Source organism: Panicum virgatum, chromosome 4N (genome assembly GCF_016808335.1).
Source record: "Panicum virgatum strain AP13 chromosome 4N, P.virgatum_v5, whole genome shotgun sequence".
Classification (NCBI taxonomy): Eukaryota; Viridiplantae; Streptophyta; class Magnoliopsida; order Poales; family Poaceae; genus Panicum; species Panicum virgatum.
Window position 1 is genome coordinate 27,221,500 of NC_053148.1, and position 15,189 is coordinate 27,236,688.

Genomic DNA, 15,189 nt, shown 5'->3' on the forward strand with positions numbered 1-15,189 from the left:
ATGGTTTGAGTAACTTATTAAAAGGAATTCCTTTTTAAACAAAACAAAAGAAGATTTTGAAGAACATAATAATGCCCATAGAATGTGGAATACATCCCATCATACAATCCACCTGCCACTACCTCATAATACAGAATTTACATATTTCTCATATATCTATTGCAATGTCAAGATAAGGTCATCTATTTTGGTATTAATTGGTTCAGGATTGATAGTCCAAATAATTACAGAAAATGACACAAGCTACAAGATATATGCTGGCCAGATCCATTGCTGTCTTATAGTTCTAGAGAAAATTATATCAGGCCATGTATTGAGGTAGATGTATCTTTTAAAACTTTCATATAAGGTGCAAATGAACGAATGATGGCAGCCTTATTCCAAAGCCAACCATATTTTATTTTGCACCTAAGGAATACCAATTATATCTGAATTAATTGAACTACATTTTTTCGCGAACCTGAGCACATATTTTAAATTAAGAGGAAATTAACTACATTTTTAGATGCACACATGCCATCGAAGTATTTGGAATTTATGGTATGAAACAACTACACTTCCAATTTGAAGCTGAATTGAATTTCATTGTTGACCCAATCTGATCTGTTTTTAGAGACAAACATGGACCAATAAACCAATTGATCCCCAGCTTTGTGAAACCAAATAGGCAAACCGCTAACGCGTCCTAGCCTGGCGCCTGGCGGCCACATCCTGTCCGATCCAAATTCAGAACACCAAAACCCTCGCCGGCGACGCCCTCCGCCGCCGCTGTTTTCGCGAGAAATGGACTTCCAGGTTGTCGTCCTCGCCGGCGGCACCTCCGAGACGCTCTCGCCCCTCGTCTCCAAGGTATCCCCTCCCTCCTCCCACCCCATCTTACCTCACCTTACCCGTTAACCCCGCACCCCCAAATCCCTGACCCTCCTCCTCGCTCAGGATGTCCCCAAGGCGCTGCTCCCGGTCGCGAACCGCCCCTTGCTCTCCTACGCTCTGGACCTCCTCGAGGCCAGCGACCTCAAGGACCTTATCGTGGTGAGCGCTCGCACTTCTTTTTCTCTTCCGCTTGTTAGGGCTGTGGTTCCACAGCGCGAGCGGGGGCTTGTTTGGCTGATGTGGGCGTGGTGCAGGTGGTGGAGGGGCAGGAGGCGGCGCGGCTCGTCGGTGCCTGGGTCTCCAGTGCATACCTGGATCGACTTCGTGTGGAGGTGAGTTTGGTTCTGGTTCCGTGTCTCAGATTGCAATGATTTCGATACTTGGGGCGCTGTGGTTGTGTTGGTGCTAAGAGATATGTAATTGTAGAAAATTGCAGAAACAACTACTGGTGTGCACTGTGCAATCACATCCATTATGCTCGAAGATAAATGATTTGGATAAATTTTCATGGCAGAACAAAATAAGTCTCTAAAGCTAGATAGACTATTTTTCATGTCAATTTTGAGGAGTTTTTTTTCACTAGCCACAAATCACATAGCAATATAGCATTGTAATGGTAGGCTATGCATAGAAATTGCTGCTCATCCCTTCAGTGTTCTTGGGACTATCATTTGTGTCACAATTACTTTTGTTATTGAAATTTATATAAAATAAACTGGTCATGTACTCTGCGGATCTGTGCACGCTTTGGTACCTGTCTTTGTCTAGGTTGTTGAGGTGCTGATATTACAATGGTTGTAGGATAGTCAGTGTTGTAATGGCTGCCCACGTAGGTGCTGGCTGGCCTTCCCCTCTTGTACTTCGGATAATTTGGGGTGAGTTTCTGTTCTTTTTTGCTGATAGTCAGCCACCTAAATGAACCGTAGATGAGGCACTAGGCAGCACCCATCTGCCTAACTATTGTCGAGTGCCTTCTAGAGCATGGATGTTAGTGGGTTTATGATCAAGGTACAAAATAGTGGGCTAAGTCATTTAGCGTTTGGTCTTCAAAAACAGCTAATAGCTAGCCAAATGGTAGCATCACATAAACAAGTTTTAATTCTAAATGAAAATTTGACCTTAAGGTTCGCTCCATCTCTTAGTATCATTTCACTTTATTAATTTATTATTCAAACGATAATGTACTCTTGTGTTCTCCAATTGCTGCTCTTGCTGGGGTTTTAAAATTGGAAGTAAGCAGGCTACAAGTTTGAATACTATAAGATTTCTATTATCTTTACCAATGCTTGAATGTAATTTTTTGTTGTTTCTTCAACACCTCTTTAGTGAAGTGAGAATGCGAAGCTAGCTTGCAGCCTACTCCCTCCATCCTGAAATATAAGGGATTTTGGTTTGTTCTAAGTCAAACAAGGACCAAATTTATAGAGAAGAATATTAACATCTAACACATTAAATAAGTAAATTATGAAAATATATTTCGCAATGGATCTAATTATTTATTATGAAAATATATTCCAAAATATTATTATCCTTTTTATAAATTTGGTCAAACTTAGACCAGTTTGACTTAGGAAAAACTAAAATGCCTGATATTTCAGGATTCAGGGAGTGCCAACTGAAACATAACTCCATTATAGTTAGAATAGCTCGTCAGCATGTCTTTGTTCTAACTTATTTCTTTTTTTTTATCATCAATGTCTTAGTGTATGTTATATAAAATCAGTAAAATATATGGATTTGATATTTCTTAGTAACTTGAACTGCTTGTTTGTTCTTTTTTTAATAAAGTTTTCTCCTAATTGTTCGTTTTCTTGCTATTAGTTTACTTTTTTATGCTATCCTTCTCATTGACAAAGCAATGAACAACTTTAGGAGGAACATATTCTCATTTGTTTGTGGAAGTAACTCTTCCTTGTGTTCAGGTAGTTGCTGTTTCTGAAGATCTTGGAAGTGCTGGTGCATTACGAGCTATTTCAAAGCGACTGACAGCAAATGATATTTTGGTAATGTTTGTGCTTCATACTATGGCAATGTTGACAAAAATTGCATGCTGGAGTAATCTAGATGCTAACACATTGAACTGCATTCGAAAAAGGTAATTAGCGGTGACCTGGTAACAGATGTGTTGCCTGGGGCTGTTGCTGCTACACATAGAAGAAATGGTGCAGCTGTTACTGCTTTACTATGTTCTGTTCCTGTTAGTGGTCCTTCAGAAACTGCTTCTTCTAGTGGGAAAGATAAAGCTAAGAAGCCAAATCGTCTGAACATAGTTGGGCTGGACAAGACTAAACAGTTCTTGTTGCATATCGTATCAGGTTTGCTTACTGTGACTTCATGACCTGTAACAGTAGGTTAGTAATGTCATCCATGATTAATATACTTCTCAATGTCACCTGTAGGAACTGATGTTGAAAAAGATGTTCGAGTTGATAAGAGAAAAATCCAGGCTGTAGGTCAGGTAAGGCACCTATTGCATGTATCAACAACAACAACATAGCCTTTTTTCCCAAGCAAGTTGGGGTAGGCTAGAGATGAAACCCGAAAGAAATAAGTTCAAGGTTCAGGCACATTGATAGCTAGTCTCCAAGCGCTCCTATCCAAAGCTATCTCTTTAGAGATGTTCCAATCCTTAAGGTCTCTCTTAACCGACTCATCCCACGTCAGTTTAGATCTACCTCTACCCCTCTTTACATTATCGACTAGCTCAAGGATCCCATTACGCACCGGCGCCTCAGGAGGCCTTCGTTGGACATGTCCAAACCATCTCAGCCGATGCTGAGTAAGTTTCTCCTCAATTGGTGCCACCCCGACCCTATCCCGAATAACTTCGTTCCGGACTCTATCCCTCTTTGTGTGCCCGCAAAACCACCGCAACATCCGCATCTCTGCTACACTCAGTTGCTGCACATGTCGTCTTTTTGTAGGCCAACATTCAGCACCGTATAATATCGCCGGACGAATTGCTGTCCTATAGAATTTGCCTTTTAGCTTTTGTGGCACCCTCTTGTCACAAAGGATACCAGAAGCTTGTCGCCATTTCAACCAGTCAGCTGAAATTCTATGCCTAACATCTTCATCAATGTCGCAATCCTTTTGTAACACCGATCCTAAATACCGAAACGTATCCTTCTGGACCACCACTTGCCCATCTAGACTAACGTCTCCCCCCTCATGCCTAGTCGCGTTGAAATCGCACATCATGTACTCGGTCTTGGTCCTACTAAGTCTGAACCCTTTCGACTCTAACGTGCGTCTCCACAGCTCTAACTTCCTATTAACCCCTGCCCTACTCTCGTCAACTAGCACCACATCATCAGCAAAGAGCATACACCAAGGGATCTCACCTTGTATATCCCTTGTGATCTCATCCATCACTAAAGCAAATAAATAAGGGCTCAATGCTGACCCCTGGTGTAGGCCTATGTTAATAGGAAAGTCAGTGGTGTTGCCATCACATGTCCGGACAAACGTCGTCGCATCTTTGTACATATCCTTAATGAGGGTAATATACTTGGTTGGGACTTTGTGCTTCTCCAAAGCCCACCACATGACATTTCTCGGTACTTTGTCATATGCCTTCTCAAGGTCAATGAAGACCATGTGCAAGTCCTTCTTCTGCTCCCTATATCTCTCCATCAAGTCAACTATATTTGTTTCCTGAGAATTCCGAGCTTAGTGCTATACTTATGTAATTCGACATTGTCATGCATCACAATTCATGAAAAACAAACAGGCCAATGCTAGGTTGTGTCTCAAGATTTTTGCATCTGGTTTGTCCTTGCATTGATTTAGATGATTTAAGTTTATCTGTTTGTTGGTTGGGGCTGATATCTATATTCAAGAAATTAGGTTGGAAACTGCTATGTCCTTTTTTTTAGCATCAATGTACTTGGTGGTATTTTTTTTGTTATGTCAACAAGACGAGGCTGTCAATGACAGGCAACATTCCCTGTCAAAGACACATTTAGGGATGTCAATGTTGGCTTTAGAAATAAAACTATACATTTTGGAGTGAATGAGTAGTCTATGGGCTCGTTTGGTAGGGCTCCTCACCGAGGGCTCCGCGTGCGGAGCCGGAGCCACAGAGCTACTTTTTGTGGCTCTGCCATGCAGCCCAAAAATGGCTCCGGCTCCTCTTGTAGATGCTCAGAAGCTACTCCTTCGGCGAGGCCGTTTGGTTCGGCTCCGGCTTCTTCGGTAAGCCGGAGCCGGAGCTCTCCCAAATGCGCCCTAAGAGAATTTGTAAGATGTGTAAAGCTAATGCTATTAGATTTGGTACTATGCCTGCCACTGTAAAAATGATTCAATATTCATGGTAATAAGCTATAAGCTATCTTTATTACAAAGTAACTTGATGTTACTGATTGAAGAACAAATCAATGTCAGTTACATCCGTAACTTCTAGCCTAGGCCTTCCCTCAACTTGTACCTCTTTTGTTTCCATCAAGAAGCATTGGAAAACAGGAAGAAACACTATTTCAACAATTCTATCCTATATGTAAAAACCAGTGTTTCAAAGGCAACTAGGTGACCCAAGGCGAGCTGGGTGCGCCTGGATGCCTAGGCAACGCCTTTGAAACACTATGTAAAATGCCCCTCTTTACTATTTCATGTCCTTGTTTCATATGCTGCCTTTTTATCATGTTCACAACTTCACATTGCTGTGTTGTTGGGTAATTTCATTGAACAGACTCTGGTATGGTTGTTTCTTTGGGTTTTGCTTTATTCTTGGATATGGTTCGAGCTCAAATAATTCAGGGGTGCAGGGAGTAATATTCATCAGTTTGTTTTTGGCCCATCTGTACTATGTTATGGTTAGCTGGTCTTCTCAGCAATCTCCTTCCTTCACAATATTTTATGCTTTCATAGTAAAGGTGCGCTAAAGAGGTCGAGCCGAAGTATTGTGACTGAACTATTGTAGCATGCAACAGATGGATTTGTTTTAGACCCTCCATCTTAAAAGTCAATAATGTAGAAATCAGATTATTGAGTTGGCATGCACCAACCAATTCAACCCAAAAGCTTAAGCTGATGGGGAGAGGTGGGCGATTCACTTATATTCCAACACAGATGACTTTGTCATTCATAAGTTTGAGTGAGATATTCCATTTTACTTTGGATCTTTTTTCTCCTTTGTGCCCTCTTCATCCTCCTGTGGCATTGGTATAGGATGTACTTTTACCAAATCAAGTTATTTCAAAACTTACTTTACCCTGAATCTTTAGAAACCTCCTTTTTGGCTGGATTGGTTTCACGAGACATGGCCATTTTGTGGCTAAAGCTTTAGTGCCTTTGCTGTAGACATATTGTCTGATGCAGAGTCTTTAGACTGCCGAAATTTGTTGACTGATGAGGCAATCTGGATTTTGATATAACCTCAAGCTTGACAAAAGCACAACTTAGCTGTGGCAAGTCTTAAAATCATAGGAAATGTACTGTATTGTAACATATTGGAGATGATTGGTAGACAGCCCAGAAAATCTCACATTATTCATTTCAAGGTTCAAAAAAACGCTGAACGCTGAGCGAACGCTAGCCGATGGTTTAGAGTTTTAGTAGTTTAAACGAGATTAAACACGATTAAACGTTTTTTTATTATTTTTATTATTTTTGTGATACTGAGAGCAAAATCAGTAGTAATAACACAACTAGAAGTAATAATAGTGACCATACCTCTTGCTGCACACTTGTTTTTGACATCCCTTACTTTCAGACAACATTCAGGCATACATATATCAGAGCAATCACATCCAAGCATACATATATCAGAGCAATCACATCCAAGCTATCACAAATCAGGCATTTAGAGACTTATTCAAGGCAGGGCTAAGGCAAACACATACACGTACATGCAGATTCAGTATTCAATATTCACTTATCCTGTCATCCAGAGCAGGGGAGAGGAGCAGGGGAGAGCAACAGGGGGTGGAGAAGCGAGCGGGAGGAAGGAGCAGCGAGCAGGGGAGGGCACTGACCTTGGGGGCTTGGGGCGGCTGCAGGGAGGAGCAGCGACGGGAGGCGGACGGGTCCCCTGCAGGGAGGCGGACGGGAAGCCGACGGGTCCCCTGTAGGAGGCGGACGCGCGACGGGTCCCCTGCAGGGAGGCGGAGCTGCAGAGTCGGCGGCGGACAGGGGCCCTGCAGGCCGCAGGGAGGACTAGGAGCAGCAGAGGCGCGACGCGAGTCGCGGAACCCTGGAGGCAGATCCGCAGATGCGCGACTGATTGCGCCGCCCAGACTGTCTTCTAATTCCCGCGCCGGCAACTCCTTTCCCGCGCCATTCTTTCCTTCCTCCCGCTCACGCGCCAACGTTTTTTTCAACGTTTACCCCATAAACGCAACGCTACCCCACCGTTCAGCGTTTAATCTTGATTAAACGACGTTTAATTGTGTTTTTTTGAACCTTGATTCATTTACAAGCAACTGCTAATGGGGGACAGGGATACTCTTCTAAGGAAACAAGCGAAGAACCTTACTGTCCCTTTATGGATGGGATCTATTATGTGAACTGAATGACAGCTCAGTTGGTAGAACCTCCAGTCGAGAGGTTCACCAGTCACCAGTCTTCCTGAGGAGTGAGGACTGGTTTCAGGGAGTTTCCTATCCAGCCAAAGCTTTTGGTATTCCCCTCCTTTAGAGAAAGGCAGGGGTAAGTCTTCCCCCTGTGGTCAAGTTCTTTTACTTTTTGGGATGGAATCTGTACCTTGAGAGTTTATCACTTGCAATATACTCTACTTAGACACAACTTGTGATGATAATGAGTGGTTGAATGGTTTGACTGAATACTTTCTCTATTTTATAATGATTGCATTTTGTTCGGTGTTCATATCAAATTTTAGTGGGCGGTGGTAACAGTCTTGTTAATTGGTTCAATAATGTGTTGCTTTAATTTAAAGTCATAAAGGTACACAGTTTGAATGGTTTATTGAACTAAATGTCTATGCTATCTCCCTTTTTTAGATGGAAATTCGAAGTGACCTGATGGATGCACATCTTTATGCTTTTAAGAGGTAAGTTTATATAATTTTCACATTTTGTGATGTCTGGTTTGGTCGTTCTTTATGCTCAGCCATAAATCTTGCGATAATTTACTGCTGGTTGCAGAACAATATTACAGGACGTAGTGGAACAGAAGGAAGCATACCGTAGCATTAGACTTGAAGTCCTCCCGTATCTAGTGAGAAGTCAATTGGTATGGTGATGCTTAACATGTAAATATATAACAGTGTCTTCTGAATCAGTATTCAAACTGTTGTAAACTTGAACAGAGATCAGCTCCATCAGGTGGCATTGGAACAACAGTTGGTGAAACTGGGAATAATGCTGTTTTCTCCAGTGGTAATTTGCAGTGTTTATCACAGCATCGTGTCATTGCACCATCTGCTTTCAAGCAAGATGTACTGTCAAGATCACATGGTGGACATAGGTGCTGTGCTTATATTGCTACTAAAAGCAAATACTGTCACCGCTTGAACTCGATTCAGTCATACTGTGATATCAATCGAGATGTAAGGATAATTATTTTGTCACATGCACCACTGTTGAATTATGCTTAAATTAACATTTTTTCTTTTGGTATTGCAGGTTACAGGGGAAGCTAGCCATCTGTCTGGTTATTCTTTCTCTGCACAAAACAATATCATCCACCCATCCTCTGTTCTTGGATCAAAGACTACAGTAAGTCTAGTTTAATGCTCAATTATTGAAGAACTAACATCAATGGTTGCTCGAGAATACGGAAAACACATGCTTTAATGAATTTAGGATGCAATTGTGTTAGATGCTACCATGTCATGTATGTGAAGATCTTCATCTGTTGGATTTAAGACTATAATGGTCAATCTGACATATGAGCCATGTGTTTCAAGTTTCAACCAACAAAGTGTATGGCAGCTGGAATGGATCTTGTGGTAGTCAACTTACAGTTTTACCTTATGCAATCATATCCTTGTTGTATACTACTTCCCTTCTCTAATATGACCTTGGTTAGCTTAATTTTGAACCAACCAACATCAAATATTGAAGGTTGGAGGGAGTACAATATAATACGGGAAGATGGAACACTTCCAATTTGCATTAGTGATATCACCGTCTGCAATAAAAGATTGACATCTAAATATCTATTGTTATTATTTTGTGTTTTATATATGTTTATGCTATTCACCTTCATTCCATTTCTTACAGCTTTGTTAGAACTTAGAAAATTGGATGCTTTTAGAATGATCTGCTTCTGTTCGTTTCTTAATCTAGATTTTTTTTCGTGAAAAGTCGAATTTTTTTATTGATAACCTTTGCTGTAGCCTGTGGGTTTGATGAACAAATCACAAAGCTGCACTTGTAAACAGGCATGTTAAGTAGTAGTTCTGTAGTTATAAGATCAATATGCTTCATTTAAATTTGTGAGTGCTGAGTTATATCATGAAACCTTTTAAAAAGGATCGCGACCTGAAAGTAATTCTATTGAGAAATTTAATAATATAATTTGCTTAGAAGTATGCCATTGTCAAAGTTTTTAAAGTTTGGTTGCCCACATTGAGGCTATCTATTTGACATCAAAGGTAGTGTTAAATTGCTTTTGGTACATTAATAATGAGCTTTTCCAGATCTGATTTTGCATCAATGTTCGAAATGGCTACTTTCTTTATTTGTCAAACTTGTATTTTTTGCTTATTTTTGTTGTTTCTTATGTTTGTTTAGATAGGGCCACATTGTATTCTTGCTGAGGGTTCGCAGCTAGGTGACAAGTGTAGTGTTAAGAGATCTGTGATTGGTCGTCATTGCCGAATTGGTTCCAATGTAAAGGTAATTACAGTATGCCCTGTTGTTCTTTTTTTTTTTGTATGCACTTGATTAAAATGATGCTTAGCAACTTGCTGGGTTAACTAGAAAAACCTAGAAATTGGCATATTGGGTGTGCCATGCAAGGTAAACAAGCTGGTTGTAACCAGTAGTATTTTTTTGGATCTAGCCCGCTTAGGCTTAAGAGTGTTAGCCTTCCATGCAGAGACATAGGTAACTTATCCATATTGATATTGCTATATTATTAATGCTTAATATCATGCCGTGTTCCTTAGAAAAAGAGGCAATATTCATAAACCCTTGAAAGATTTTCTGTAGCTAGCAAGATCCAACTGTTAATATTTGTTTATTGCCTGTAAGGCTGTCATTGTCTTGCAATATATTTGCAGCTTTATGGAATTACTAGTTAGATATCATACATGCCAGATTTAAGTTACATTTTGGTTTATGCTCCTTGGTTCCCTTCTCATGAAGAAATCATCTCCCCTGTTGCAGATTGTCAACTCTGTTGTGATGAACCACGTTGTTATTGAAGACGGCTGCCACATCCAAGGTTCTGTTGTATGTAATAATGTTCAACTGCAAGAACGGTCTGTTCTGAAAGATTGCCAGGTAGCCTCTTTTGGACTCTGTAGCAAAAACGAGAGAGAGCATTTTAAAATGCATGTAAGATTGAAATGGTAGCAATATCTTCCATTGTGCCATAGCTTTACTAGGTTTAATAGAAAATTTAATGACCAAAAGTTTCTCGGACTATTGATATCTTTAGTCACGTACTATTAATTGGGTTTTGGGGTTTTGGGCGCACGGGGTGGGGGTGGGGCAGCTGATTACTAGTCATCATTAACTAAAATGAAGCAAAGCTTAAATTCACACCTAGCTCTTGTTCAGTAACATCTTGTAATAATGTATTGTATTGTCTGCTATGTTTCAGATTGGAGCTGGCTATATCGTGACTGCTGGCAGCGAGCACAAAGCAGAATCCCTAGCAAGAAAGTAGAGCAAGTTTTCACAATTTTGGCAGATCCTGAACGATTTTGTGCACTTTAGATGCACCCTCTGAGAAAAAAGGGGGTGGCAGTATATCTTGGTCCCCATAATTTTGATTCTTGTGTAACAGTATGGAAGGTTGTGGTTAACTCTATTCTACTAGTCCGAGCTTGAGCTGCAGTTAGCGAAACATTTCATGCGTATGACGACAATGGCTATAAGTTAGGCTTGTAGTAAGCTAGCAATAGCCTATTAAGACACCATTAATCCTTATCTGAAAGTTAGAAACCTTAAAAACGATGCCGTACAATGCATCATCTGCAGCAATTTATCTGTCATCCCAGCCGCTGGCATCGGAGAGTAGAACGTTGGTGGCTACTATTGTGCGAAATTCTGGATCCACTTCACCTTCATGTGTTTGAATTTTTGCTGTTTCAGCATTTGCTTTCGGCTTCTAGTTAAAAGTCAACCTGAAACAAGCAGCTACCTTCGGAAATCAACTTTTGAGAAGCAATAAAATGGGTCAAACAACCAGCTTTCAAATTTGGCTTCTGACAAGCAAAACCTGTATTTGTTAGTCAAAAACAGGTTTGGAGGTGCGTTTGTTGGCCTCTGTAAGATGCTTTAAGGGTCTGTTTGGATGTTGATATTGGTAGGCGTGGCATTGAATTGGGTTCAATACCAATGCAGCCATGATATTGAAATGGTCATGATTCGAATTCTATTGTTTGGATAACCATTGTATTGGACCTTGGAATCCTAAATAGCAAAACAATTCAATTGTTGTTTGGATGTATAATCATGGAATTGAAAGAGGAGGGGGCCAGAGGAGGACATCGCCGCCGGCCGAGGAGAAGATGGACCACCGCTCCTCTCACCTCCCAACCCTGCTGCTTTGTCGTCGACCTCGAGGCCAAATCGACCTCCACCACGCCGCATCGAGAGGAGCAGAGCAGGGCTCGATGGAGGAGGATAGGAGGGGCATGGAGGAGCACCATGGCAGGCCGGCGGCGGAGGGGAGCGGAGCGGAGCGGCGGCGGAGGGACCGGCGCGGCGACGAAGGGATTGGCGCGGTGGCTTCGGGGCGCGGAGGAGCAGGAGGGGAGCGAGGCGTGCAGGAGCAGGAGGGGAGCAGATGCGACGGCAGGAGTGGCGCGGGGGAGCAGAGCGACGGGAGCAGTGCCGGGGAGCAGAGCAGCAGCGAAGGGAGCAGTGCGAGGCTGAGGGGCGCAGCGGAGGGAGCGACGCGGGGGAGGAGGGGCCGCGGCCGGCAAGGAAGGAGGAGGAGTTGGTGCGGCCGCGGCCAGCGAGGAAGGAGGTGGCTTCGGTGCGGCGGTGGAGGGAGGGACGGCGCGACTGAGCGAGGGTGGGGAGTCGCGGGGAAGAAGAAGGGTGCGCGAATGCAAGCGAATACGGAGCTGCTGGGGTCGGAATTGCGCGAGGGGGTGGAACTGCACGCCGAATACCTCTCGGCATTGGAGGATGTTTCCAATACCAATACCGAGAACAACCAAACAGCTGATATCAAGTTCATACAATACCAATTCTAAATTCCAGCCTTCAATACCTACATCCAAACGCTACCTAAGGGATATTATATGGATTGTCATTTCATTCATTTGAAAGTTAATCTACATAAAAGATATTTTTAGCTTTTCAAAACAAAACTAAAAAAACCCAAGCAACCCTAAAACATGTACACTGGTTTTTTTTATCTTAGGGTCGGTTTGTTTGGCTTTCTTCTTTTCACAAGTGGGCTTCCACGGGTTGCTAGTAAATTTAACTGCAGATTTGTTTTACAATTAGTAAAATATATAATGCATGTAATGCTCTTCAAAACAACATCAAAATGAACTATTGCGGTGCCCATGGGTTTCATAGTACAAATTGCTATTTTTTATCCTTGAAGTTTCCACCAAGACTCAATTTTGACTCTAAACTATCAAAATGACCTTTACAATCCAAAACTTCTTCCCCAGGCTTAATTTCATTTCTTGTTCTATCTTGCCATGTTGCCATGCCTCATTCACATCCAGTCAACTAAGGTGAGTTACCAGGTTTGAACTGACCGTGCTAGACCCTCATTCCCTTGCCTTGATGACTGGATGCCGATGAAGCCCAGTAGAGTGGCAGTACATAGAACGGGGGATAAAATTGACCTCGGGAAGAAGCTTGAGGACGGAATGGTCATTTTTAGTTATTGAATCTTCATCGAATGCTCAAGCGGACAAATGGCTCTTCGTTTCAGTTATTTTTCCAGTTCTAACCCTGTCACCGTTCCGTTCCAGCGGTCGTCGGCGCAGTAATGTATTGTTACTCTGCAGTCTTCACTTTGCCATGCCAATGAGGCCATGAGTTTCAGGTGACAACCGTTACCTGTAGCATAAGCACCTCGCAATGCATTTAAGCATGGCAGCGCCGAGTAAATGGCTCCTGGAAAGATCACCATTGCTTTGGGTGGTGCTTGTAGGAGGACACAAAGACACATCGACGGAGCCCTAGGCAATCTGACGACTGCAATTCAGAGCAGCGAGCTCCGTTCCTGATTCTTGAGATTGTCGTGGGAACCTTTCCACTGCCCGGCCCTGCAATGGTTTTGCCCCTGCTCCGTTCGAAAACTTGTTCGCTTCTGCTTATGGATTTGCTCATATTACTAAGCAAAAGCCGGTGGTGGGATTGCTCAAAGTTAACATCTAAGAGAAGGAGATGGAACAACACAGGAAAGTAAACCGTTCAAACAGCATAGGGGCAGAGGGTTCTGCCAACCAAACTCTGAGATTTCTTTTTTTTTTCACAGAGAGAAACACGCTAGAAATGTTTAATCGATCATGCATCATCAAGGGACAACGGTACTAGGATTTGGAGCATCTCATTCGATCCACAGCACAGCACGGGTAAAAACATGATTTCAACCTCGGGGTATTTAACTTTTTATCATTATAACGGATGATATCTTCTAGGATAGCACTCTTATTTTTAGCGCTACGAAATCAACATAGAAAAGAAAAAAACATTACATTTTTACCAATCTCGCTCACGTGGCTGCCAGCGCGTCGCTCGAGCTCGGCTCCAAATCAGCAGAAGCCCCCGCGCCCGTCCCGAACCCAATTTGCCCAGCCCGCACGTCCAGACCCAACCCACTCCACTCTTTCCCCACTCCCCTGCTCTGCAACCTCCACCCGTAGCGCCGCCGCTGCCAGTGCAACGTCATCCTCGCCGGCTCCACATCGTGGGCGATCAGCCCCAGGCTCTTGCACACCATCTCAATCGCCGTCGACCCGCCGGTCTTGAAGCCGATCTTTGGCCCTCCACCTTGGCTTGCAGACCTGCAGCGCCGCCGCCGCCGCCAGTTCCCTATGCCGACGAAGTCGAGGCGGTAGCGCTCGAGCAGGGGGTGCGAGATGGCCGCCTCTCCGGCGCACTCGCAACCCAGCAGCGCGACGTCGGTGAGGTTGGGGCAGGCGGCGATGGCGCCGTTGACCGCGGCCTTGGGGAGCGCCTTGCTGAGACTGACGACGAGGCGGCCTTCGGCGTCCTCAAGGTGCACAACGGCGGCGTGCGCACCGATGTTGGCGTCTTCTTGCTGGCCCCACCGCCGGGGCAGGGTCGTGCCGTCTACGCGCACGCGCTACCCAACGCGGTGGCGCGGCTGCTCGCTGCCCGTGCGGCTCGCCGGGGCACTTGGCGACCGCCTGCCGCTGGACGCCCCCGCGCTCATGGTGTCCCCGCAGGCCGACCCCACCGCCTGCGTCTTCTGGCTCTCTTTCCTCCCAATAATAAACAACCGTTACCGGGAAGCAAGCTGCACAAGATCAGCTCCTGCCATCCCAGAGGCCCAAGGAATTGAGCCGGAGAAGCAGGTTGTCAAGTGTCAAGCGATCTAGGGGAAGAAGAATTGGTGGTGGTTAGGGAACTGCGCCGCCGGAGGCGGTAGAGAATCCTGATGATGCTCATGGTGTCCCCGCAGGCCGACCCCGCCGCCACCATGCGCCCCGGCCTGGTGCGGAGGCGCGATGACAGGTACGGCTTCTCCACGGAGGAGCTCCGCGCGGGCCGGGCCGACGTCGAGGCGCCCGCCGAGGAGCACCCGGGCCAGGCCGATTACTGGCTCCGCCACCTCAAGGGGTTCGCCGTCGACGTGGTGCCGCACGAGCGCCGTGGCACTCGTTTGCGGTGGCGCGGCTGCTTGTTGATGATTGCCTCGTGTGTGCCGAGTGTGCCTGACACTCAGTAAAGACGCTGAATCCGGTAGTGATCCCATCCATCGATAAGGCACCGCCGGCCAGGAGAGCGACCGCGGCGGCGGTGCAGGAGAGCCGGGGGAGTGCGTCGCCGGAGCAGAGGAGAGGGAAAGAAGAGAGTGGGCTGGGCCGGATTTGGGCGCGCGGGCTGGAGATTTAGGGTAGGGGAAGCCACTGATGACATAAATCCCCGCTGGAGCTAGGGACAAAGTGGCGTCCACGCAAGCAAAAGTGGTAAAACTGTATCGTTTTTTCTCTCTTCTATTTTTCCGTATTGCCAAATCTAA

General features: G+C 44.5%; 1 protein-coding gene across 1 annotated transcript; it reads left to right on the top strand.

The window, feature by feature from the left end:
- Positions 1-659: 659 nt before the first annotated feature.
- On the top strand, positions 660-10,988 carry LOC120669942 (translation initiation factor eIF-2B subunit gamma-like). The gene is made up of 13 exons (XM_039949862.1): positions 660-849; positions 937-1,032; positions 1,128-1,205; positions 2,796-2,876; positions 2,969-3,188; positions 3,273-3,331; positions 7,833-7,882; positions 7,977-8,064; positions 8,141-8,380; positions 8,457-8,549; positions 9,570-9,674; positions 10,167-10,283; positions 10,606-10,988. Exons 1-13 carry the CDS (start codon positions 784-786, stop codon positions 10,669-10,671), a joined length of 1,359 nt encoding a protein of 452 aa, XP_039805796.1. The 5' UTR covers positions 660-783; the 3' UTR covers positions 10,672-10,988.
- Positions 10,989-15,189: the final 4,201 nt, after the last annotated feature.

Bases quoted from the DNA above. Each gene is read 5' to 3' on its own strand.
- LOC120669942 (XM_039949862.1), top strand. From the start codon at position 784: ATGGACTTCCAGGTTGTCGTCCTCGCCGGCGGCACCTCCGAGACGCTC. The intron at 850-936 runs GTATCCCCTCCC...CTCCTCGCTCAG, and splicing joins TCTCGCCCCTCGTCTCCAAG to GATGTCCCCAAGGCGCTGCT. The intron at 7,883-7,976 runs GTAAGTTTATAT...TGCTGGTTGCAG, and splicing joins CATCTTTATGCTTTTAAGAG to AACAATATTACAGGACGTAG.